The following is a 25,479-nucleotide window of genomic DNA, read 5'->3' as shown; positions in this document are numbered from 1 at the left end:
GTAATTACCAAATAAATTAAAAGGAATTGTTTTTTTTTGTTTTCTAAAAAAGGAAAGTAAACGAATTTTAATTGTCTGTGAGTCATCAAATTAACCCAAAAGACAAATTTGCACATAATTTACATGGCATAATGAAGAATAATATTGAAGGCTAAATTGTCCTTAACCCATATATAATTACCTAATAAGACTACTCCTCAACAACCTCTAATTACGGACCTTTTTAAAATTAAATCAATCAAAGGAATTCTTGCTGGAATTCCTATTCTGTGAAAACCATAATAATATGAATATCATTATTAGCATTTAAAGGCTTAAATAAATTGCCAGATTCTTTATGGATTTTTACCCCTTTTTCTCTCTATAATTATCCAATTTCCTTTTTATTTTTTTAATTACAATCAGTTGACCATTATTAGCATATTCAATTTTAATATTTTATTCATAAGTAAAAAATAATAAATAAAATGTAATGTCAAACAGAGTGATCAGTATTTCAGTACCCATCAGAACTTAATGAATCTGCTCCTTATATCACCGTACAATTTTTTTAAATTTTTGTTACATCAAATGATTATCACCGTACAATTTTTCATTTATCGTTACACCAATTAGAAACAATCATTAATTGACAAAACTTTTCTGGGCCATCATTCTTTTAAGTACATAATGGACGGTCAAGATTATATGATCAAGAAAAATGAACAACTAAATGAGTGGGTATGGCACATCCACAGACTTTGCACATCATAAACACATTATCATTGCTTGAAGAAGTCTAAAAAAAAAAAAGATAATTAAAAAATAAAAAGGTTTCCATTATCATATATAAAATCATAATAAACAATGTGAGAAAAGAAAGAAAAAGGCTTTTGTGTTCTGTGAAGGAGAAGGGGAAAAAAGAGAGAGAAAAGCTAAAGACAAATACAGAGTGTACAGAGAAGGAGAGAGAGAGAGAGAGAGAGAGATTGTGTGTTGTGTGTGTTGAAATAAAAAAGAAAATAATAATAATAATAGATTTCTGTTTTGTTGGGGTTGAAGAAACCTTTTACTCTCTTCTGGCTATCACTATCATTGTCCCATTTTATATTGTACAGCTTTTTCTTTTCTTTGTTTTTTTTTTTTCTTCCTCTGTTCTCTCTGTTTCTGCTTTTGATCCACACCCATTTGAAAAGTTTGAATCTTTTTCTTTTTTGGTCATTTGGGTTTTGTTGGAAAGCCTCAAATAACACGAGTTTCAATTTCATATTCAAGAAAAATCTTTAATTTTTTAAACATTTTTTTTAACTCTGTGACCTCTGTTTTGAGTTCCCTGTTTCATTTTCATTTCTGGGTGTTTTGAGTTCTTTTGATTCAAAAATGACTGTGGAGGACAAAAGGAGTAGTAGTGAAGACAAGTTTCCAGTGGGTATGCGTGTTCTAGCGGTTGACGATGACCCAATTTGCCTTAAAGTCTTGGATACTTTGCTCAAGAAATGCCAGTATCAGGGTATTTTTCTTTTTAACCAAACTTTCCATATGCGTGCGTGTTTCTATCTATTTTTCAAGTATTACACTAAATACTGTGTTAAGGTGGTTTGTGATTATGGGGTTTTCAGTAATTTCAATTTTTGTATAGTTTGGACATTGTAGATATATCTGGCTCCTGCCAGCGATTATTAGATTGTGTTGTTATTGATTTTTTTTAGTTTTGATCTGTAGTTATAGAGTTATGAACGCCTTTTCAAGTTTGGTTCCTTTTCTTACATGTCATTAATGATTGTGCAGTTACAACAACCAATCAAGCAATCCAGGCTTTGAAAATGCTTAGAGAAAACAGAAACAAGTATGACCTGGTTATCAGTGATGTTAACATGCCTGACATGGATGGCTTTAAGCTACTTGAGCTTGTAGGGCTTGAGATGGACCTACCAGTCATCAGTAAGCAAAGGCTCTCTTTCTTTCTTATAATGAATGATCTTGACTTTCCCTTTTACAATTTATGGTTATTGTTGTACAATCTGAAAGGATTTAATTAAGATCAGATGTCTTTTCTTGGGATTTCATAGAATTTCTATTTATGTATAAAAATTTTAAACAACTTTTGTACCATTGTTACTCCAGGATTCTAGTTTAAAGACTGCTTTAAATTTCTTTGAAAACATTGGGTAGACTAGGTTTAAATATAATTGTTCCCTGTAATATTTGCTACAGTGTTATCAGCACATAGTGATAAGGAGCTTGTGTATAAGGGGGTTACACATGGTGCTGTTGATTACTTGCTGAAGCCTGTGAGAATTGAGGAACTCAAGAACATATGGCAACATGTTATTAGGAGAAAAAAGTTGCAACCCAAGGACCAAAGCAGGTCCCAAAATCAAGACAAGCCTCTTGATGGGGCCGGAGAAGGTGGACAAGGAATGTCGTCAAGTGGCAGTGAGGATCAGAATGGAAAAGTGAATCGGAAACGAAAGGACCAAGATGAAGACGAGGAAGAAGAGGGTGAAGACAATTTAAATGATACTGATGAACCTGGGGCTCAGAAGAAGCCGCGGGTTGTTTGGTCTGTGGAGTTGCATAGGAAATTTGTTGCAGCTGTTAATCAATTGGGTCTTGACAGTGAGTTCCTTTACATGAAGTGACGTTTTACATTTATTTTGGTAATTCAAAGTTTTAGTTCCTTTTTGTTATTCCTTAACTTTTATGTGATTAATTGCAGAAGCTGTTCCAAAGAAAATTCTTGACCTGATGAATGTTGAAGGGCTTACAAGGGAAAATGTGGCAAGCCATCTACAGGTTTTAAATTTTCCATTTGCTTCCTAAAACCTTATAATGTCAAGGATGTGACTGTATAGTCTAGAATACATTACGTTTTTGACTGGAATGACAAACAATATGGGAATATATGGGGTTAGAAATGTGTTAATTGGTATTTAGAAATATTTGGCATGATGTCCAGGTGTTCTGTGAAACAAATGATGGTGGAACCAAGTTAGTATTAAATTCATATTTCAATATATATAGCTCATGACTAGTCTGGTTGTGAATCTGACAATCTGAGTATTTGTGTCTGATGAAATTCACATTAAAAGCATGAATCATGAAAATTTAATAAATTTGGGTTTCATGGTGCCTTCAAGTTTCAAGGCTCATGATTTGCACTTTATGGCAGAAATACAGGCTTTACCTGAAAAGAATCAGTACTACAGCTTCCCAGCAAGCCAATATGGTTGCTGCATTTGGGATAAAAGATTCCTCTTACTTGCGAATGGCGTCTTTGGATGGATTTGGAGAGTTTCGAACTTTGAGTGGACCAGGAAGGCTGTCCAGCACATCTATATCATCATACCATCCAAGCGGCATGCTTGGTAGATTAAACTCCCCTTCTGGTTTAACATTGCGGGGTATAGCTTCTTCAGGTCTTCTTCAGCCAGGTCAGTCACAAAGCTTGAGTAGTTCTGTTAACACTCTTGGAAAGCTTCAGCCAACTCTTTTGCATTCAAGCCAAGGTGTGAATCTGTTTCAAGGTATTCCATCGTCATTGGAGCCCAACCAGCTGCAGAGCAAGTCCAGTGCCCACTTTGGAGAGTTTAACCGCAATGATGATTCATCAGGCTTTTCACTTACAAATAGCTTCTCAGATGCCAGAGTAACTATAGGTAGTCTAAGCAATACGGCGACTGGTCCCTCAAGCAACCCTATGATGCTACAAGCGCACCCCCAACAAAATCAAAATACTGGAGTATTTGCAACTCAATCTTCTCTTAGCGTGCCTTCGTTGAACCAGGAGTCTTTTGATGTTGGTGTTCGTGGTTCTTCAAATTTTCTGGATCATAGTAGATGTAATGAAAGCTGGCAGGGCGCAGTTCAGTTATCTAAATTTTCCACAACTTTGCCTTTGAGTGAACCCTTCAGTCATGATGCTTTATCCACTAGTAACTTCAGAGACAATATGTCATCCACAAACTCTCGGATGGTTAACAGCCCAACTGATTATTCTTCTTCCGCTGTGCTTGCATCACCTTTAGACACCAGAGTAGACATGCAAGGGCAAACAGGCTTTGCTGGTAATGTTGTTCAGAGTACAAGTTACAATTCAAGGCAGAGGTGGGAAGAACATGGCCAGGATTATAACCCCAACCTTAGTAACTCATTTAGCACCATTAATCCTCTGGTTTCTGGCAATGGTGTTTTGGGTTCATTAAGCCATTGTATAGATCGGAGTAAGAAGTTTGATGCACCTTTGGTTGGCCAGTCTCCTTCATCTTTTCAGCAAGCTGAGGTTGAAACGTCTCCATTGGAACCAAAAATGAGGTCCAATGAGGACTACCTCTTGGAGCAAACAAAGTCTCAGAATGGTTACGAGTCTTTAGACGACATAATGAATGCAATGATCAAACGGGTATGGTCGAATGTTTTTCTTTGCTATCTCATTTAAATTCTTTAATGTTTTTGTCCTAGTCAAAAAAATCTTAACTGGTTTTAGAATGTTGGATGGATTGAACTACAATATTTTTTATTCTAGGTTTAATGTCAAACATAGATAAGGTGGGTTTGCTGTTGCATGGCATGTTAAGCATATAACTTGCAGTCTCTCAGTTCATGTGCAAAGTCCAAACACTTCACTTAATCCTTTTGTAGTCACTTATCATGGCATAGCTTGTGAAGGAGTTTTGGTTTTAAAGAGCATTGTTTAAATGAACCATAAATGTGAATGAAATCATTGAGAAAGTGGCATGAAACCTATACCCGCTTTAAAGTGACGTAATCTTAAACCTGTAGATTCAGTCTTTAAATCTGCTCAAATACTTTTGTGAATTTGAGGTTATATATAATTCTACATGGCATTTACAATTCGTTCTCGTTATTCTTTTGTTATTTTTAACATAAGAGTATTGGTCATCTCTTGAACAAAGCCTAAAAAACCTTTCTGACCTCAGGATGACTTGTTTTTGAAATGTATTTTGCTAGTCTGCGCCTCTTGAAATGTCATACAAATTATTAGTTCTTCTGGGACCTGCATGCGAGAATTTACTTCAGTTTTTGGTGACTCTGCTAGCTTAAATATGGAAAGTCATCTTAATGTTGAGTCTCAGAGAATTATCACATGAATGTTGACAGGAAAAGTAGAAATTCTTTTTTTGATTCAATGCTTGTGATGTGAAGTCAGATCAAAAAAGTAAATGCATGATTAAAGCTGGTTTTTCCTACACAGCTGTTATGCTATAGGACTCTCAGCTCTTTCGACTATCTTTGAGCAATTAAAATCTACCTACATATACATTGAGAAATTTCATAATCCGGGTCAAATAGTGAGGGTTTTAAGTGAAGGAACTCTGATGCTTTGTATGTCGCAAGTTAAGTCATCAAAATTGCAGTTATTTGCATTATTGAAAATCAACTGCAAGTGTCTTGGCAATATTTGGTACCTTAACCATTACATGTAGGTGTTTGCACAAATTTATTTTGATGTTTTATTCTGAAAAGCTTGAGCTTGTTTGAGCTTCTTGACATATTTTTGACATTGGCTAATGTAACTGAAGCAGGAGCAAAATGAAGCAATGCTAATGGACGGAGAGTTCAGTTTTGATCCTTACTCCCTTGGATCATGCTTATGATAGATTGCTGCAGCTGATTTGTAGAGAAGCAGAACCACTTCAGCAAATCCAAGTCTATTCCTCTACTGGAGGAATTTGTATCTTCTCGTAATTGATTCTACAATTTCTGTCTTGTTTTTCTTCCTCTCCACCACCCCTTCTATTTCTTCGCCCAGAATGTACTTTCTTATTCTCCTTTCTTTTATTATTCTGTTACTATAGTTAGTTGGTGCTTTACATTGTTAGCAGAAATCCTAGTTGCTCAATTCTTTTTCAGCTCATCAATTCCCGCTGATAAATGGAGTCCTTTATAACCTTTCTCATAATAGTAGTAGGTATTCTATTTTCTGTTCCATTGTGTTTCCTCTTTGTAAATTGTTTACCCCATTGCTGTTTGTATACCTTTTACCTGGAGTTACCTTCCAGTGTTGCTGCTGTTAGTTTTCCTTGTACATGGAAGTTAGTGTTTATACAGAAACCTAAATATTGCACAGGGAATGTGATGGGAATTTGCTTTGGAGAGGTTGGAATGCACATAATGCATATTCACTCCCTATAATAACTTTTTAGGGGTCCAATCCAATGGAAGTGATTCAGGAAAATCTCGAAGATCTCATTTCTACCAACTTATATATTTGAAGTGTATATATAAATTGTTAAACTTTGAATCTTTTGTGTTAAGAAATAAGTTATTGAAATAAATAAAAAAATTTATTGAAAATACAAGTTTGATGGAATTAAATTTCAGTTTTAGTACAAGAATCTCATTAGGTTTCTGTCTTCCACAATTCTGAATGATTCATATCTTTTAATGTAATAGCAGTTTTGCCATGTGATCGACCAGTTGTTAACATTATTGCATATAATTTCATACTTCCTTGATTATTGCCATAAACAAAGTTTAGCAAATGTGATTTGGATTAATTGATTTCCATCAAAACAAATTTAATTATCTTTCAGATAAACATATTCTAAGATGAAACTGTTTATATGTGGTCAATAAGAAAAACCCATTTATCAATATATATTATGAAAAATACTTGATCAATCATTATATATAATTTGTTTCTTAATTACTTCTGGTCTCTTATTTAATTTGTATAATACATTAAAGAGATAATCAGTATATGGAAAGCTATACTATTTTTGGTGGTTATTTTATCTGACTCACAATTAATAATGATTAGCAATAGTTAACCAAATGATTAGCATTCACTAGTTACCACTTACTACATACAAACTATTATATCAACCAAACATGCCTTCTCCTTTTTGTTTTTTCTTCTGTTTTTTCTCTTTTTTTTTTTAACAGCAATCAAACAAACTTTATAAATTATAATGAATCAGAATTTTTAAAAATAAATGTAAGAGAGAGTTGGAAACAAAATTAGTCTTGTGCTCGGTGCAAAAGGAGTACTTCTTTCTTTGCTCTTGTTCTTCACCTTTGCTTTGCTTGGCCTACGAGGAAATGTAGGCAAGGAAACAAAAAACTTGGAATAATACAATATCTTTTTCAGTTTTACATCTACATAACTTGAAAGATTCATCCTCGTCTTCTGAACAGTCAAAAGGAGCATTTATAAAGAATCCAAATGCACCTAAACAAATACAACCTCAGTAATTCAGGTTAAATTAGATTGTAACATTCAACTCAATCAAGCTCAACAAGTTGAGCTCTTCTTTCTGCAGCTTTTTTCCTTATAAATATCCCCCACCGCAAAGCTGCTTTAAGCTTAAGCCATCCCACAACAGCCTTCCCTGATCCCCTTCCGCGTCCCTGTGTGTATGCTTGATCAATCTGAGGCTCATATGCTTGAATGCTGTAAGAGTAACATGCCTCATCAGAATGACCAAAACCACTTCCAATGCCAAATGATTTTAGCAGTCTTTGCATGTCATCGTGCTCTAACATCTCTGAACTCCTAAGACGGATTTCTTCAGTGAAGAAGTCTTCTACTCCCTGCCCATTTCTCGGCCGAGACCAGTCACCTGAAAAATAACTACCCCCAACTCCAGGAGTTCCAACAGACATGTGATCCATGCCTCCAGCTAATCCTCCTTGTGGATTATTTACTGTCATGATTGCATTATTATCTGACCTCACAAACGGGAATTCAATCAACTGAGGAACTGATGGGTGGTTATTTACAGCTTGGCTTTGTGGACCTGGTTCAGATGAGATATACGGCTGCTGCCTGTTTTGGTTAGAACTAATGTAGTGATTTGTCTCGTAGTTGTCAACTATAGGTGCAACCAAAGCTCTTTTTCCATTCTTAGCATTAGTTAGGGAGTTCAGGACTTTGCCATCATACTCTATGACTTGATGCCAGTTTTCATACGCTCGCTTAACCGAAGAATCCACTAAAACCTGCAAGAAAATTCAACATGAATGAGTCACATTCCTGTAGTGGCAAAAGGTATAATTCTTCAATTACTATGTTGTGGAGCGGATGACACTTGACGCATGTTTCAACATGCAAAGTAAAGGAAAATGACAATATGGCAACTGAACTGCTACTACTTGGTGTCTGATTTAGGACATCTTATGAGAAAAGTAGCTGACTGAGCATTCAGTATTAAAGATTAGTGATGGTCTTGTCAATCAAAAGTAATAGCAAAACTGCAGCATCATTCTTCACTGCATTATACAAATTGATCAGGCTACATTTCTGTTTTTTGTTGTAGTTGTAGATTTTATGTCTCAGGTGTTTCTACATATCTAATTTCAAAGATTTTAAGATAGGTTGTGGACCAAAACATCAAGTTAGTCAAAATTTTAACAACTTTATTTATTCTGAAACTCCCTTGTATTCCTTTAAAAATTCCCATCGCAAGATGAATAAACAAGTGAAAACTAAAGTTTTCAAATACTGAATTATATATATTGTGGCTGGAATCACTGAATGCTGACAACTAACCTTTTGACTGTGAGTAAGAGATTCCAAAGGGAAGAATTGTCCATCGGTTATAAGGCCTCTGAGTTCATAAATATGATTGAAAACGACACCAGTGCTATGAATTGCATCTGTGTAGTAAACATAAAGCCTCCCTCCCAACACGCAGGTCTTAGCATGCTCCACAGTATTCTCCCACATCCTATTGGACATTCCACTTCCAAGGATCTATTGTGAACATTGAAGCAGAAATAGAAAATTATTAACGTACATACAGAAATAAGGAATGTGAAGTGAAAGGAAAATATGTTTCTAATGACATTATCTATGGGAAAGCAAAAAATATGCTTGAGTAAAGATAATCTTACATTTCTCAGCTTCTGTGGATCCCTGACAAGAAGCCGAAGGAAATCTTCGACCGTTACAATTTGAGCCTTCACCAATTTTTTATGCAGAGCTCCATCCTTGGCTATTCTGTCCAATCTCCAAACTTCATCATGTAAAGCAGGCGGATAATGCTTCTTGTATACTGCAAATAACAAGTGCTGGGTTAGAAGAGAACATCTTGTTTAAGACAAGGTCATCTGAATTTTATTAAAATGTGGAGTTAGATAAGGTAGCACGGCAACTCAAATTCTAATGCAAACACACGAGGCAAAAAAAAAAGTGGAGACTGCACCAATCTATGTAACTTGTTGGTCTTTAAAGTTTATCCACTGCATATTTTAGGTACCTGAGAGATTGACTGGATAAACTAAAAGTCATCGTTATTTACCTCAAAGAAAGAACACAACAAAAAATTTTCATATCATATAGTAGCATGTGCATGTAAATTATTGAATGAAATTCCTTTCAATGACTTGAAATCCATATGCACAGAATGCATATGGATTCCTATTATCCGAATATTCCCACAAGTATGCCTTGCAATTGGATGTTTACGTGAAAACCCATTACATTAAATCTGTACTCTCACTGAAGTTGATAGTACCATTTAAATTTGACAGTGAACTACATTCAGTCAGGCCAAGTATTAGTGTCTAGAGGATTGCAAAGGGAACAACTCTCCATCTAATATTACAAGTTCACAACCAAAATCAATCAACAGTCGCAACATTTATGCAGTAGAAAACAACTACTTTTCACCAAGGTTATACTTTCTCAACAAAACAACAAAGAAGCAACTGAGGACCTCATTTCAGTACCAGTCCATATTTTCAGTCCAGGTAGAAAAAGGTGCCCCGTAGGTATTACCAATTTAAATTTGTTTCAACTATAGCTATATTCAATTTTCGTGTGTGTACTCTTATAATCATTCTATCCAGTGAATGTTGTTAAGTTGATCAACTATAAACAAGAAAACATTGAAAACTCACATTCTCCTCTGTGATCTTTAACAGCAAATGCCTCTGTTTTAGCCTCACGAACACGGATACCTTCACAATAACCAGGAACAACCTTAAGACCAAGCCTGAACTTTCTGCTCCTTATCCAGCTAGAATTATCGGTGAAAGTAAGATCACCAAGAGTTCCTACCCCTTCCTTGAGAGTCACCTGTAGATCGCCAGTCAGTAGAGGCCTTTTCCCTTCTCGCTCCTTTACTTCATGGCTTTCAAAGTGTTCCAGGGTCCAATCTTCCTCGGCTTCCTCATTGAAATCACCCTCAAGAACCACAATATTCAGTTTGGCTCCTGATTCTGGTCCAGTTTGCACAACACTGCCTGTGCTAGCATCTATCAGGACAACATGGATAGCTGCTCCTTGTTCCCCCTCAACCTTCCCGCCTGTGAATAGATGAGGAGGCATCCTTGTTCTGAAATGAAGCTGTAGGTTTTTTCCTTCTGGCCCTTGTATTTTTGGTGGTGACCTGCCATACGTATATTAAATTTGTGATGTTAAGCGATTCAGAAGTTTGCAAACTTTATTTCTAAAATTTCATCAAGCACCCTAGTTTCATAACTTGCTTCGCTAACAATTAGCTTTAGACCAACAAGTGCTTCGACTAGAAATATATAATATCCTTTTTACATAGAAATATATTCATTTTAACATCTAAAGTTGATAGAGGAGCTTACATTGCAGCCAATTGAGCATGGCCCATTCTTGTCAAAGCGCGCTCCACTTCTTCACTAACCTGTATATTCATTCAAAATTATAAATTTAACAATACCAGAACCTTCCAGAATTTAAATTAGAGAGAAGGAAATCCAGCCAGAAGGATGCGTTGACAAAGTGAACCAACAACAACAAGAACTGAGGATGACAAGAAAACGGCTCAAATTTCATCAAAGATTTACTAATCAAAATGAAATCAAGGGTTTCCGCATGTGTCTTCCTTGCATCTAATTTAATTGTAATCATAGGTAAGGTCTAATAGGTGACTTCAGTAATGGCTTTCTTTCAACTTGGTAGATAACAGCAGCACAATTACTTCTAAAGTTAGTATAATGTCATTTGTTTTTCATCTATATAAATTTGCACCAAGTTAGGACACATATTATTGCACAGTAAGAATATATAGAAAAAGAAAATTGCGACTCACAATTCTGCGGAACAAAGGCTCCAAAGATGAGCAAAGCCTTTGCAAACTATCCACCTTCAAAGCTTCCACAATCACACTGCATATTGAATAGCTTATATATCATGGAATGGACACACAAAGTTGACACATGACACTAGTACAAGGGTAGATAAGGCTAACAAACTGAAGAAAGTAAGCATCAAGACATTGACCAAACATCAATAAAACTAGATACAAGTTTACATAAGGTAGTTAAAACAAACTAGATACAAGTTTTATCATTTGACACAAAATATTAGTTTTTGCAGCACTGTGTCAATGCAATCCACCGCCATTGCCAACCAAGTTAACACCTAATCTATTAGCAAAATATAGTTCTTCCCGATTCAGTCAAGTCCTTAAAGTTGCAATTCTTATAAACATTACATGATTCCACATGAGACAGCCATGTTTGAAGATCGAATGAGATCCAGAGAACATAAGCCATCAGAGTCAAATGATTAGTCCCCTATGGATGGATAAGGCATCCAATTAAAAGTCACTTTTGCAACTATAAGTTAATAATTACAAGTTTAATATGAAGAAACTGAGCCAGGTAATTTCAAGTCAAAACCCCGTTTGGATTCAAATTAACAAAGTCCAGTCTACCAGATTTCTTGTAACGATCGTAAGTAATCTTTCAACCCAAGAAACATTATCAACATCAAACTATATGTTGCATAAACCATAAGCATACATAAATAACAAGAATACAAGCAAGGAACAGTCATCAAGAAGTTAATAACAAGAAGGTCAATGAATTGCACAGAAACAAACCTTGCTAAAGCAGGCATCTTTGCCTTTTTTGGATCAGGCAAGTGGTTATCTTCATCTTCAACACTCTGCTCATAACCTCTTTTATCCACTCTCCTTCCTCTTGAATTTTCCATTTATAGGACCTCAAAAAAAATAATCCTAAGAAACTTTTCCAAATATGGAATTGCCAAGCTTGTCGTAAAAGATCCACCTAATACTCAATCAGAGAAACTTGAAGCAGACAACGAGCACTGCCATTTCATTTCCAAGATCTTTATGAATAAAGAGTCAAGACTAAAAATTTCTCAGACGCCAAAGAAACAGAAAACAGCTTTTCAAGACAAGTTCTGGATCTGGGTTATTGTAATAATGATCTGTTTCATTGAAGTTAGTGGATTAGATCCAATCAAAGTTGGTATCTTTTATATTACTTTATTATTATTATTAAGATCTAAAGAAAAAACTATATAATATAAAGTTTCTTGCTTTCTTTTCTCTTTTTTTTTTTTTTTTTGGCCCTTCTTTGTTACACTATATTATACAATTGAAAAAGAATTCATATTTCAAACACAGCTGTATTAGAGCATGCATGAACTTTGAAAGTCTTGAAAAGAAAGCGCGTGAAACCAACAAAAAGATATCATATTTATGGGTTGTTTGTGGTGGATGATGGTATTATTGGTGCAGTGGCATTTGAATTTGACCGCCTTTTGCCTCCGAGTATAAGGAAGAGCAGCGGATGGCAAAGTCAAATGGTGGCGGTGGCAAAATTTGGGACTCATCCCAGGTAAGTAAGGAGGTAAGACTTGACCCACTCTTGTATCTGGTTTTTGTCATGTGTGTGACAGATTTTCTTTTTCCTTTTTTTTTTTTTTTGTATAAATATTTTTGTATTTCACTATTTTTCAGGTTGAGATTTTGTTGTCTCTTTTGCTAAAATGTTTGAGGTTGATAATATCATATTAATAAAAAGAATTAGCTGTAATTTTTCCCCTCTTTATTCTTTTTATTTTATTGTATATAATAAAACCTAATAAGACTTTATCAGAAATTCTATATATATAAATGGGTATTTTGCAAAATATTTAATTCTAATGAAAAATAACAAATAAAATTAAGAATATTAACCAAGTAAAGAATAATGATGGCTAAAAATGATAGCATGTTTCTATACCTACTAATTAACATGAAAAAAGAACTTTCTTATATGTCATGTGAGAAGAATGTATTTATACTTGGTTTGGAAGTGCTATATTGTATTCTTAAAGCTTATCTTATTTCTAACCTTAAAGTACTAAAATATAAGGTTCATTTGAATTAGAACAAGAGAGTAGTGTTCTTAGTTAAAATAAGTAAATAAAAAAGAGGTGCAGTGTTCAACTTAAATGTGAATTTTTGGAGCAGCAAGCAACAATGACATAAGGATTATTTAATTTAAGTATAGCTTTTAGGCAAAATCCCTTGATAATAGTTAAATAATGGCTGTTCTATCTAGTATTATTTTAAGTAAAGTTTTGAGAATCTTCATTCATTATTATCATAATTGAAATAATCAATCACATAAAGAATTAGAACCGATTGGTTTAAATTATTTAATTTATAAATTAATTATAAAATAAAAGATCTCAAATTTAAATTTAATATTTATCATATAAAATTTATTATTTCTGTATGAGAGATATAAAATTAAAAATAACTATTCATATTATATAACTAATACATAGATAATGAAATTTCAATATATTGTTTCTCCTCAAAGGAATTAGTTGGCTTGACAACTCTTTTAATATTTTAAGAAAATTTACTCAATTAAGATTAGTGTTAGAATTTGGAAAAATTGAGGACAGATAGGACCATGTGCCCATGGATCTGATTAAAAACCTTGATTGTACTATTATAAAGAACTTAAAAAAAAATGTTATTAAGAAAAGCTTTTACATTGTATTTGTAGGGTTTCTTTTATTGTCTCTGCTTCAACAGAACATGAGGCATTGCAGGTGATTTTTTCAATTAATGATAATGATTAATAATGTTAAGACCATAGAAGAATTAATTAACCCTAGAATATGTTGGAGATGCAAATTGGAATATCATTTCCCCAAACTGGCCTTGTTGCATGAAGATTGTCAGCAGCAGACACTTTCATATAGCTAGGATGCAACGTGAGGCCACCCACTGTCCATGATCTTGCCTCAAGACAAGAAATGGGTTCCAGGATCTGTGAGCACAGAATTGTTTACATGACAAGATGACCAAAAATAAAGCTTGCAAGACCATGTCAAAAGCACTTAATGAAGCAGTAAACTAAGAGACATGTATTTAAAGCTAACTGTGTTGACAGATATAGAACATGTTGATTACAAGTAAAAGGATGACTACATATATGATTTGCTTGCCTTCACAAGATAACTAAACAATCTCAGAGAGAGCCAGAGAGAGAGTATATTGCTTTTGCAAAACAACACAAGCAATTTGCTTGCCTCCTATATAAATACTAAGCATAGTTCACTAGTTCAGCTCAAAGGAAAAACTTTGCACTAGTTATACAAATAATTATTCTCCTTCCCAACCCAATTGGCGGGCCCGTCGCTCCCACAGAAATGTAACTTTCCTCTCCTTGATCAGCAACGCCTCAGCCCGCTCTCTAGCTTCTTCGCACGTTTCAGTTGCAGCATTACATTTTTCTGCTTCTCTTTGGTATTGAGAAGCCACCCTTTTTGCTTCAGCAAATGTGATGTTCATGTGGTGAATGTGCTCTTCTGCGACAGCCTCTTGTAATTTCAATTCCTCGGTTAGAAGGTCAACAAACTGCTTCTCCATCTCCCTTTTGAGATCAGGGTCATTATTTCCACAATCTGCGATATCACCATATTAATTATCACATCAGTGAGATCATGAATTCACTAGTCTTACTTTGAAGATGAGCAGTACAAAACACAGTAGGAAGTTTTTTATGGCCAACTCTTTTTTTCCCGAGAGATCCTAAATTCTACCTTCTATACCGGAGTATCCAGTTATCCACTGCCAACTCATTGGTGTAAGCACGCTAGCCTACTCTGAGGAAGTTTGGCAGCACTGGTGCGTAAAAGCCCAAAAATGCAAACTATTGAAAAAGCTATGAAACTAAGCTTTCTCCAAGCAGAATTTAGCGTTCTTGCATTATGTGCGCAGCTCTATCAATCTAGGCCTCTAAAGTTGAAGAAATAAATGAAGAAACCCAGCAATATAGAAGGGACCCAGTTCCTATTCCCAATCTGGAAAAGCCCATGTATAAATATAAAAATGAAATCAGCATAACTATTTCCAATGTTTATAGTATGAGCCACTCGTGTATGTGTCTGTGAAAGATAACTGAAAGACAATAAATCTGTTGTGATCTTAGCATAGTAAATGAAGTTATTCAATTGAAGCAAGTTGCTAGGAGTTGTAACCTGTGACTGAGAGATTGGCCAACCCTGCAAGGAATAAAACAGAAGCCATATCAGAAACAAAAAAAATTAGTAGAAGAAATTTTAATTTCCTCAAAACTTAAAACTCAATATCAAAAGTTCATTAAGCAAGCATAAAGAAATATGTATAAAAGAATGTATTAGGAAGACATTCAGCTCCCTTTTTGCAATTTTAAATTCAATTGGAGATTTGTCTATTATCAGATATAAAAGTTGTATGCTGCTTTAACATAGAGCTATGCCTGGTAGAATGTGCACAAGAAAGAAATAGAAACCAATAATTAAACTAGCAATAAAACCAGTAGTTCTCTCTTCAGAGAGATGATCTTCATTTGACATCAAATTCAACAATTGAGAGATCAAAGCATCCATAATCAACTTTGCATATACAAAAGAGGAAACCTAATTCACCTATCATTTCAGCAACTGATATTTCGAAACCACAAGGAATTTTTGAAAAGGATTCACAAAGTCGTCTGGTGCATATGGACAAAGAAACAAATGATCTTATGAATGCATAATGCTTACCATAGAACAAAGGAAAAAGCAACCGTATAAGAGAAAATTGCAGGGCAAATCAGTAAACAGATGGACTATTGCCATCAATTTTGTTACAAATAGGTTCTAGAGATGATAAACATTATTCTTGCACATTCTTTTAGTTATTGCTAAAATTTGGCTCTAAAAAGTATAACTTTAATTAGAAACAAATGTCCTATAGACATTGCATAGAGCTCTTGAGTTTCTGAAACTTTTGAGCAATGAGAGATCTCAGCCTCCAAGAGGCTAGAGAGTTTCAACTGAACAAATAATTAAGTTCCCTGAAGAGAGTTTCCTATTGCAATCTTCTGTTTCTCATCAGCTCTTTGCCTAAGGGAGATACTTTAACGGAAATGTTATTTTCAAGAGGACACTAAAGAGAGGAAAAATATAAAATCATCTCGAACAGAAGAGAATAATTAGAGCATTGTAGCACTACCAGGTGGCAGTTATAAGAACTGCTAATTGACAAAAACTAAATATTCTACTTTTGACATAATATACTAAAACTAAGAGAAGATTAACTAAAAAGATTATTCCCAATATTCTGCTAGTTACAGATTGGAAATTTTAAGTGCTGTGACCAAATGAGGATGCATGATCCAAGTTTAAAACAAGAAATCCATTTCAGGAAGATTAGTGTCCGACTACATAACATTCTTGAAAATGAAACCTCCTATATCAATTTCTCAAGGAAATAACCAATTGTGTTAAGACTTGTTATCCCAAGTTTAACCATTCTGGCATAAACTACAAACACGAAGTGGACAGAATTCTTCTTAGCATCAAAGTGATATTAAGTGGTAAAAATTTCTTTTGTATTAACTGGAAAAGTAAGAAGAGCATCAGCAATTTATTTCTTTGGATCTGTTATTTAAGGTGCTTTAACATACTGTGGCAGCAGTTTGCTATGATTATGACCAACCTAATGCATACAAGGCGGAAAAGAGGAAGTCCTAAAATTCAACATAAATATCCAAATAGCTTCTTGAAGCATCAATAAGCTTGGTATAAACCTTATTAATAAAATAATTCCAACTATGTTGTTAATCAATACTCCCTCCATTCCACTATAATTGTCTCTTTTTCAAATAAAAGAATTCCAATTATCTGTCAGTTTTATTTATGCAATGCAACATTAATTTTTTCTTTCCTATTTTATCTTTGTGTTGGAATAGGTGTAATAAATTTTGGAATATCTATAGAAGGGTAAATTAGTCTAATTTAGCCAGCCTTTTCCTATAATTAAACTTATTAAATGCTTTCTTAATCTGAGTGAATTACTAAAAGACGACAGTTATAATGGAATGGAGGGAGTACCATTTATCCATCACATATCACTTCATCAAACTTGCAACTCTATGCCGATCTGAAATTTATTTATGAGATCTATTATATCAAAGTTCAGGATACAAGTTTAACCGATAAAATCGAGAAGAATATGTTAACTTGGAGATCATCATGCAAGCATAACGAGAAGAAATTCCTTCCATTGATTGAGCTCTATTCTCTTACTATCATATATGATGCAGCACATTTTCAAACAGCTCCATGCTAAATAATTTGGCATAAAGAACTACAACAGAAAGGAAAAATGTAAATGCACAGACACTGTATGTATCTATTTAAGAAGAGACAATCATCAATTCTAACCAACGAATTTGTATTAGCAAACAGATCAACAAAGTACTTTTAATAAACAGGTGACTGTTCACATATTACTTTAGCAATTAGCCTTTGGCAATTGAAGTGTGATTTCCACAGATAAGCACCAAAACCCAGAACATTATTATTCAGATTATCCAGTCAAAACAAAATAAGAGGTGCCAATAGACCTGTTCATGACTAGGAATAAGTACATGGTTAATTGGACTCACCAAATGATATTCATAAAGGGCTTCAAAACAATAATCACACAACAACACAGCAAGTGCTGAAGACTCTCATTTATTAGTTATACTCAGATCATACAAGTAAAAGGCCAGATCTTGCTGATTCCATCAACCTCGAAAGCAGGTTCATCACACTTGCAATAGTCAGAAACTGATATAGGTTTAAGTTGCACATAGTTCAAAAATAAAAATAAAAATCTAGAACTAGCTACAAATGAATCTAAAACTTAAAAAGCCAAAACCAAAGTAGCTGAAGTTTCAGTACAGAAAAATAAAAAGAAAGTAATAAACAAATTGGATTCACTTTTGTTGCATATAGAACTCTGGATTGAAAAATCACCCAGATAAACAGATCAAATCCTGAAAGTAACGAAGTGGGTACAGCTACATATAGACTAAACTGAACGAATAACTATTCCAATTGCGAAGCACGAGAGAAGCAAGGATCCAAAATCAGGAAAAAGCAATAGATCAAGAACTCAAATTGATGAGAGGGTAACCATAAATTGCACCCAGATAACCAATCAAAATAAAAATAAAAATTTAAAACAACCCAGATGCAGAAACACAACAAAAAGTAACAAGACGAATCAAAGCAATAAAATTTGATTGAAAAAAATTAAAAAGGCTAGAGAGAAAAGAGAGGGATATACATACCAGGAGCAATCTTAAGAAGGGATAAAGGAGGAGGACAATCGCAGATGCAAGGAGGACAAGAAGTTTTTGAAGAAGAAAATGCAATGGTTTTCTTGAATCTCCAATAAAGAGCAGGTCCACATACACCTAAAGCTGATACAACTGCAAATATTACCAAACAACATCTCAAGCAACTCCCTGATCTCCTTGTCATTTTCTTTTTCCTTTCCTTTGCTTCTTTCTTTCTCTCAATCAATCTGTGTATTTTAGTTTGGGTTTCTCAGTTTCCCTCTCCCTCTCTCTCTTGGGATAGCGAGTGAAAGAGATGATGAGATCTAATGTGGACGCATTGATTAAATAATTAAGGAATGTGAAATGGATGCTTTTAGCTTTGCCTGTGAATTTCTGGTTAAACCTTTTTAATGGAAGAAGTCACTGTGTCATTTAACACTTCCTATTATTACTTTCTAATTAAATGATCTCATTTTCGAAAAAAAAATAAAATAAAATGATCTCAGAAATAAAAAAAATGTAAAAGAAATTAAAAACAAAAAAATTATTTGCCCCAATTTCCTTTTTCTCTTAAAATTCAATTTCTTTGAAAATACGCGATTAAAACTTAGAAAATGATGTAATGTGAAGTTTACTTTTATGTTATTTAATTACTTAAAGTGACTAATTAGTTTGATCTTAGAATTAAAACTGAAATTAAAATAATGATGCAAGGCAAATATGTGACTGTCATTTTATGTTATTAGCTCACTTGTTTTCATTTAGTTTTGAGACCATCCGTTAGTACCAACTATTAGGCAATGATTGGTCCATTTAATTTTGTTATCTCTTTCTGTTATTTGAGCAGCTTGCACTACCCTCCAAATTAGTGCAACCATATCAGTTTGTAGCCCGAGGGGTATGGCATGCTGATTGTGAATCAGAATTCTTCTCTTTCTCCCTCTCTCTTTCTTAGCCAAATATGTGATCCAGTTTCTGGTTGGATCATTTGGTAGTAGAGCAGTTCTGATCTTATTTTCTGCCATATCAAAACCTTTCGCCACGACAGTCTCTGATAACACGAGATCCCAGGACCTAAAGAAGCTTGAAGAAACCATAGAAAACATAGTAAAGGGAATGTTGCAGGAGCATAACAAGAAATAAGAATAGACTTCGGAGTTAGTGAGTAAGAAATAAGGTCCTATGCTTTTTGAGCCCAAGGCTGTCATAACTTCCATCCTTCCACCTGCTCCAACATCGGGATCAGCTTCTGCCTCAGGTACCAATACTCCTGGGCACAAAGAACCAATGCTCAATAACTTTGTGGATTTGAGTAACCCGAGTAACCAAAACCCAGCTGGAGGTGGTTATCAAATGGCCACACGCTTCACGAAGATTAAGTTTGCTAGGTTTGATGGGATGAATTTAGAAGGGTGGTTGGTTAGTTTGATCGATTTTTTCAAATCGACTATACTCCTTTATCTGCTAGAGTAAAGCTAGCTAGCAGCCATTCATTTAGAAGGGAGAGCTCTTCAGTGGCACCAGTCCTTTATTAAGAATCGTAATAAGGTGGAGGAACCTAGCTGGGATTGAGTATATTGAAGTTATTAAGGGCAGATTCAGAAAAAGGGTGTACGACCCTATGGCAGATATGAAAGGATTGGTACAGGCTGGTTCATTGCAAGATTACCTTGAAGAATTTGATATGCTGCCGCACAAGGTAACCTTATCTGAGGAATATTCATTTAGTTGCTTTCTTAGTGGACTGGGAGCTAAAATTAGAATAGCATTGAGGATGTTTGGCCCAAAGAATTTAAAGTAAGCATAAACCCTCGTGAGGATGCAAGAATCATACCTTTCAGCCACCACATCTAACAAAAACTACTACAAAAAACCCATGCCTCAAACCCAGACAAGTAGCCACTAATTCCCTAACTTTAAACCACCCTTGTTACCAACTCCAACCTCTATTCCCAGAACAAACACTGCCACTACCTTCCAAAAACCACCCTAGTCACTAATAATACAAACAACAGGCCATTCCAACCTAGAACTAGGAGTCTTACTCGTGAGGAGATTAGTGAGAAGAGGGCCAAGAACCTGTGCTTTTGGTGTGACGAGAAATTCACCCTAGGGCATCAGTGCAAGAAAAAGCAGGTGCATGTGATAGTAGTACATGACTTTCATGAGGAGGATATGGAACAAGTAACATATAGTTTCTCTTGGAATAATGATGATCCTAATGTTAATCCAAATGTTTTATTTCATGCTATGGGAGGCATCACCGATAGATTTCACCAGATTATGCGAGTCATTGGGAAATTCAAAAAGAAGTCTCTCCATATTCCAATTGACTCAGGTAACACCCATAATTTCCTTGACCTAGCTGTTATAAAAAATTTGGGTTACCCCTTGCATCTTATCTCTCATGTTCCAATCACCATTGCCAATGGCTAAGAGGTAGTCCGCAGGTCAATGTGTAAGCAGTTTACATGGGGGTACAAGGGTATGAGTTCACTGCAGATTTCTTGGCAATGCCCTTAGGCGAATGTGAGATGGTATTGAGCATACAATGGAAACTCTCGGAGACATCATTTGGAACTTTCACTCGCTGCACATGACATTTACCACTAGTAAGGGCCCTTGCAGCCTACAGGGAATCACTTCCTTCAAGGTCAAGCTCTTATCTGACAATCATATGCTCAAGGTGGTGCAACATAATCCTTCTACAATTTATCTTCTGCAGGTTGCTGAAGTAACCATATCTAACCTCTTTGAGACAGCCAACAACGAGGTATATAATGTTGTCTTTAGTTCCTTACTTGATGAGTTTCAATTTCTTTTTGGAAAACCTACATCTCTACTGTCACGACCCACTCTGGGGGCTCGTGACCGGCACTAGAGAATGGGTAGGCTTAAGGCCACCGAAACCCGTAGTAAGCCTTACCAACCCGCAAATCCATATATACAATTAACCAAATATAAAGTAGTCATAATTGTCTTGCATAATACATCATCATACTACCAACAGGAGTCAGAATAGTTATATAAATTTTAAAATTTCCTACTGCGGATACTCTAGAGTAAAAATGACAAGTATATAAGTACAAGATAATTACAAAAGTCCGAAGAAAAAGAAGTCGGACTGTCGAATGTGCGAAGGCGAAAGTCTTTAACTGTCACCTGAAAAATTTACAATGGAGTGAGTTAAAATCAAGTAATCTAAGGACTATTGCAACCTTCACATGATATAATAATTATTTAAAACAATATACCAATTTCTGAACATAATTACAATCATAATACATAATCATACCCCATAATAATAAAATGATAGAAAGGAGAGAGAGTAAATAAATAAAGACATTTTTACTTTCACGATTTCAAATCAATATATCAACCATAATAAATAAATAAATGAATAAATAAATAAAATAAATATATATATATATATATATATATATATATATATTTTTTTTACTTTTACGGAACAAGTGGCTCGGTGAGAACCCTAACTCCAAATTCTATCGTACCATTTTGGCTCTCTTAATCCAATAAGGTAGCGAGCATAGCTCGACCGGAGACCTTACCTCCACCGGTCACTTAAATTTCCAAATAAACCGGCGCCCAGAGAGCAATGCTCGACCAGGGACCTTTACTCCGGCAAATTTACTCAAATCAGCCTAGAGAGCCATGCTCGACCAGGGCAACCCATAAATATGTCCATGATCATTATCGGCATGTTCTACAAGCCACATTTCCCAAATCGCAATCACCACGTTTAATAAATATTATTGTCTAAAGAAGTCATTCAACTATATCAAAATAACGATTAACAATTTTAAAGTAAGACATCATGCAACTCATGTGGAAAACTGATAATATTTGATATTATTATAACATTACTATTAATAATATTTATATTATCTTCAATAATTCAGTGAAATTATTTATGTTGCGATACTAATAACCATATTATGCATAAACTTTCAAAATAACATATTAAATTCAGACTTAGCAATAGTGCAACGATTAAGTGACTTTAACTCACAGATTTGATGCGTTCCACAGTCCGCTCCTACGCCTCGGGTGGAGCTGGCGGGAAGGCTGAATTATCTAATAACAAAAGACATACAATTAATAGACATTCGAAAATTTTTCCTAAACTTAGACCCTAAGGTCATTTGCTAGAATTAAATTGGACTCGAGGATTACCGAAATTTGTGAACCTCCCTAAATTACTGAGATAATTACCCCCCGTAAAAGCGGATCCAGGGACTGCCAAAAACATATCGGACATGCCGGAATTTAATAACAGGAGGCCACAAGAACTGCATTAATATTTTCCCGACTCCAAAACACCACAATCCAAACAATTTAATTTGATTTATTTTTAAACTACCCAACACAAGCAATTAATAGCCACAATAACTTTCTAATATTAAAACAAAATTTTCAGAGTCTAAAATAAAATTATACCGAGTTAAAAATTAAAATATTTCAGCGTCTAGAAAACACCGGTCGGGCGGTCCACCTTGATGTGAATTCAAATCCGGAGCGCCAAAGCTCAAGTTGCGGGGAGTCCGGAGTACAAGAGTTTTGGCTAGGAAAGTGGGCCGGCGGATCGGGCCGGAAAGTCAACGCTCATGCGACACTTCCCAAGGCTTGCCGAGGACTTTCCAACGGAGGAGGGTTGCTTCCGGGGTTTTCGGGGGTGAGAACTCGTTTCCGATGCCGGATCGCCGGCAAGAGAGGCGAGCGGCAGCCCCCCTTGTTCTTGACAGCCGACGGAAAGGAGGAAAGGGAAGGGAGAGCTGCTGCAGAGCGGGGAAGGAGGAAGGCGGCGACGGCTGAGTGGTGCCGGCCAGGAAGAGAAGAAAATGGGGGAAAGGGGAAAGGAAGAGGAGGAAGGAAAGAGAGAGGGAGAAGAAAAGAGAGATTTTTTTTTTTAATATATATATATATATATATATATATATATATATATATATATATATATATAATTATTATTATTACAACTAAGGGTGTTACATTCTACCCCCTTGAAGAAAAATTCGACCTCGAATTTTAAACCATGGCCCACTTAGGATTGAAATAAATGAGGGTAGAGGCTTCTCATTTCTGCGGTTTCCGGTGTACACTCTTCGACAAATGATTTCGCCACAAAACCTTGACCATCGGAATAATTTTTGAGCGCGGTGGCGAACTTGAGTATCCACAATCGGTCGCTCCTCGTAAGTCAAATCTTCACCAACTTCCACATGTTGCGGTTGAAACACATGCGAAGGGTCCGAAATATACTTTCTTAACATCGATATGTGGAATCACCGGATGCACGCGTGCGAAGTTCGGTGGCAAGTCTAGTTTGTATGCCACATCTCCAATTCGCCAATAATCTCAAAGGGTCCCACATAACGAGGGTGCCAATTTGCCCTTCTTGCCGACACACCACGCATAGGAGACACCTTCAAGAATACATATTCCCAACACCGAATTCCACGTGCTTCCCGCTTTGGATCCGCATAACTTTTCCGCCTACTAAAAGCGGTCTTGGTCAGCTCGCGAATAACCGGAATCTTTTCTGAAGTGATTTGAACCAATTCTGGTCCTGCTAACTTCCGTTCGCCAACTTCTTCCCAACATACGGGGGATCTACACTTTCGACCATACAAGGCCTCGAAAGGTGCCATTTCGATACTTGCATGATAAATTTATTATACGCGAATTCGACCAGTAGATACCAATCCCATTGACCACCAAAGTCTATCACGCACATCCGAAGCATATCCTCTAAGGTCCGAATAGTCCTTTCTGATTGTCCGTCCGTCTGAGGATGGAAGGCCGTACTGAAGTCCAACCTGGTACCAAGTTCCTCTTGTAACTTTTTCCAAAACCTTGAAGTAAATTGCGGCCCCTTGTCAGACACTATGGAAACCGGGACGCCGTGAAGACTGACAATCCTTTCCAGATACACTCTTGCATACTTAGCTACATAATAGGTAGTCTTTACCGGAAGAAAATGCGCTGACTTAGTCAATCGATCCACAATTACCCAGATGGAGTCATAACCAGCAAAAGTCTTGGGTAAACCTGATACAAAATCCATAGTAATCCTTTCCCATTTTCACTCCGGTATAGGAAGCGGTTGCGGTAAACCGGGCCGATGCTCTAATTTAACTTCGACACGTCGGACATTTGGAGACAAACTCGCTACATCTCTCTTCATCCCGCTCCACCAATAATTTCCTTTCAAATCATGGTACATCTTTGTGGAGCCGGATGCTGCTTGTAAGTTATACGGTGAGCTTCTTCTAAGATCTCCTTCCGAGATTATCCACATCGGGAACACACAGCCCTAGAGCCCATCAGCGAGGGTGCCATCATCATTTATAACAAAGTTATTAGCTCGACCACTGCACATCTTCCAAGATTTTCCGCAATCATGGGTCCCGATTCGAGCCATCCCGATTCGCCCACAAGCACGGACCTAATCCAAATGTGCTAATAATGCACCCGATTCTAATATCTCCACCTGTAACCCTTGATCATACAGTTCATGCAACTCTCTAACGAGCGGTCTCTTCTCTACACTGACATGAGCAAGACTACCTACCGACTTCCTGCTCAAAGCATCAGCCACAACATTCGCATTACCCGGGTGGTAGAGAATATTACAATCATAGTCCTTCAGAAGCTCTATCCACCTTCTCTGCCTCAGGTTTAAATCCTTCTGTTGGAAAATATACTTTAAGCTTTTATGATCCGTATAAATCTCGCACGTCTCTCCATAGAGATAGTGCCTCCAAATCTTTAATGCAAAAATTACTGCTGCCATCTCCAAATCGTGGGTCGGGTAATTTTGTTCATGCTTCTTCAATTGCCTAGACGCATAAGCTATTACCTTTCTATTTTGCATCAGGACATAACCCAAACCCACTCTAGAAGCGTCGCAATACACCGTGAATCCACCAGTCCCAGAAGGTAAGGTCAACAGGAGTCAAGTCAAAGTCCTTCAACTTTTGAAAGCTTCTCTCAGCGTCCCACTTTGAAACTGACATTTTTCCGAGTCAACTTAGTCAAAGGCACCGCTATCCTCGAAAAGTCTTGCACAAATCGACGGTAGTAGCACCGCCAACCCTAGAAAGCTACGCACTCCGATCCTTTGAAGTTGGCCTCGCCAATCGA

General features: G+C 35.9%; 3 protein-coding genes across 5 annotated transcripts; 1 reads left to right on the top strand and 2 right to left on the bottom strand.

Moving 5' to 3' along the window:
* Positions 1-697: 697 nt before the first annotated feature.
* On the top strand, positions 698-6,159 carry LOC8282518 (two-component response regulator ARR12). Of its 3 annotated transcripts, XM_015721992.2 has the most exons (7): positions 698-1,489; positions 1,768-1,920; positions 2,194-2,598; positions 2,699-2,775; positions 3,152-3,413; positions 3,507-4,381; positions 5,523-6,159. In XM_015721992.2, the coding sequence occupies exons 1-7, from the start codon at positions 1,360-1,362 to the stop codon at positions 5,595-5,597; spliced, it is 1,977 nt and encodes a 658-aa protein (XP_015577478.2). In that variant the 5' UTR covers positions 698-1,359; the 3' UTR covers positions 5,598-6,159. The 3 variants fall into 3 exon arrangements, with proteins under 3 accessions (XP_015577478.2, XP_002523510.3, XP_015577477.2); XM_002523464.3 differs by having other exon boundaries at positions 700-1,489; positions 3,152-4,381; XM_015721991.2 differs by having other exon boundaries at positions 701-1,489; positions 3,152-4,381; positions 5,526-6,159.
* An 816-nt stretch (positions 6,160-6,975) lies between these two features.
* Positions 6,976-12,665, bottom strand: LOC8282517 (calmodulin-binding protein 60 E). Its single transcript, XM_015721993.3, has 7 exons — positions 11,808-12,665; positions 11,013-11,088; positions 10,546-10,604; positions 9,847-10,337; positions 8,839-8,999; positions 8,495-8,698; positions 6,976-7,944 (listed from the first exon to the last, which is right to left on the bottom strand). Exons 1-7 carry the CDS (start codon positions 11,918-11,920, stop codon positions 7,228-7,230), a joined length of 1,821 nt encoding a protein of 606 aa, XP_015577479.1. The 5' UTR covers positions 11,921-12,665; the 3' UTR covers positions 6,976-7,227.
* Positions 12,666-14,078: 1,413 nt separating this feature from the next.
* Positions 14,079-18,731, bottom strand: LOC8282516. The gene is made up of 3 exons (XM_002523462.4): positions 18,325-18,731; positions 15,218-15,241; positions 14,079-14,641 (listed from the first exon to the last, which is right to left on the bottom strand). The coding sequence occupies exons 1-3, from the start codon at positions 18,515-18,517 to the stop codon at positions 14,340-14,342; spliced, it is 519 nt and encodes a 172-aa protein (XP_002523508.2). The 5' UTR covers positions 18,518-18,731; the 3' UTR covers positions 14,079-14,339.
* Between the last annotated feature and the right edge of the window lie 6,748 nt (positions 18,732-25,479).

The sequence above is a fragment of the Ricinus communis genome, chromosome 3, assembly GCF_019578655.1.
Source record: "Ricinus communis isolate WT05 ecotype wild-type chromosome 3, ASM1957865v1, whole genome shotgun sequence".
Classification (NCBI taxonomy): domain Eukaryota; kingdom Viridiplantae; phylum Streptophyta; class Magnoliopsida; order Malpighiales; family Euphorbiaceae; genus Ricinus; species Ricinus communis.
The sequence above is the reverse complement of the archived record's forward strand: the minus strand, read 5'-3'. Positions and strand labels throughout refer to the sequence as shown.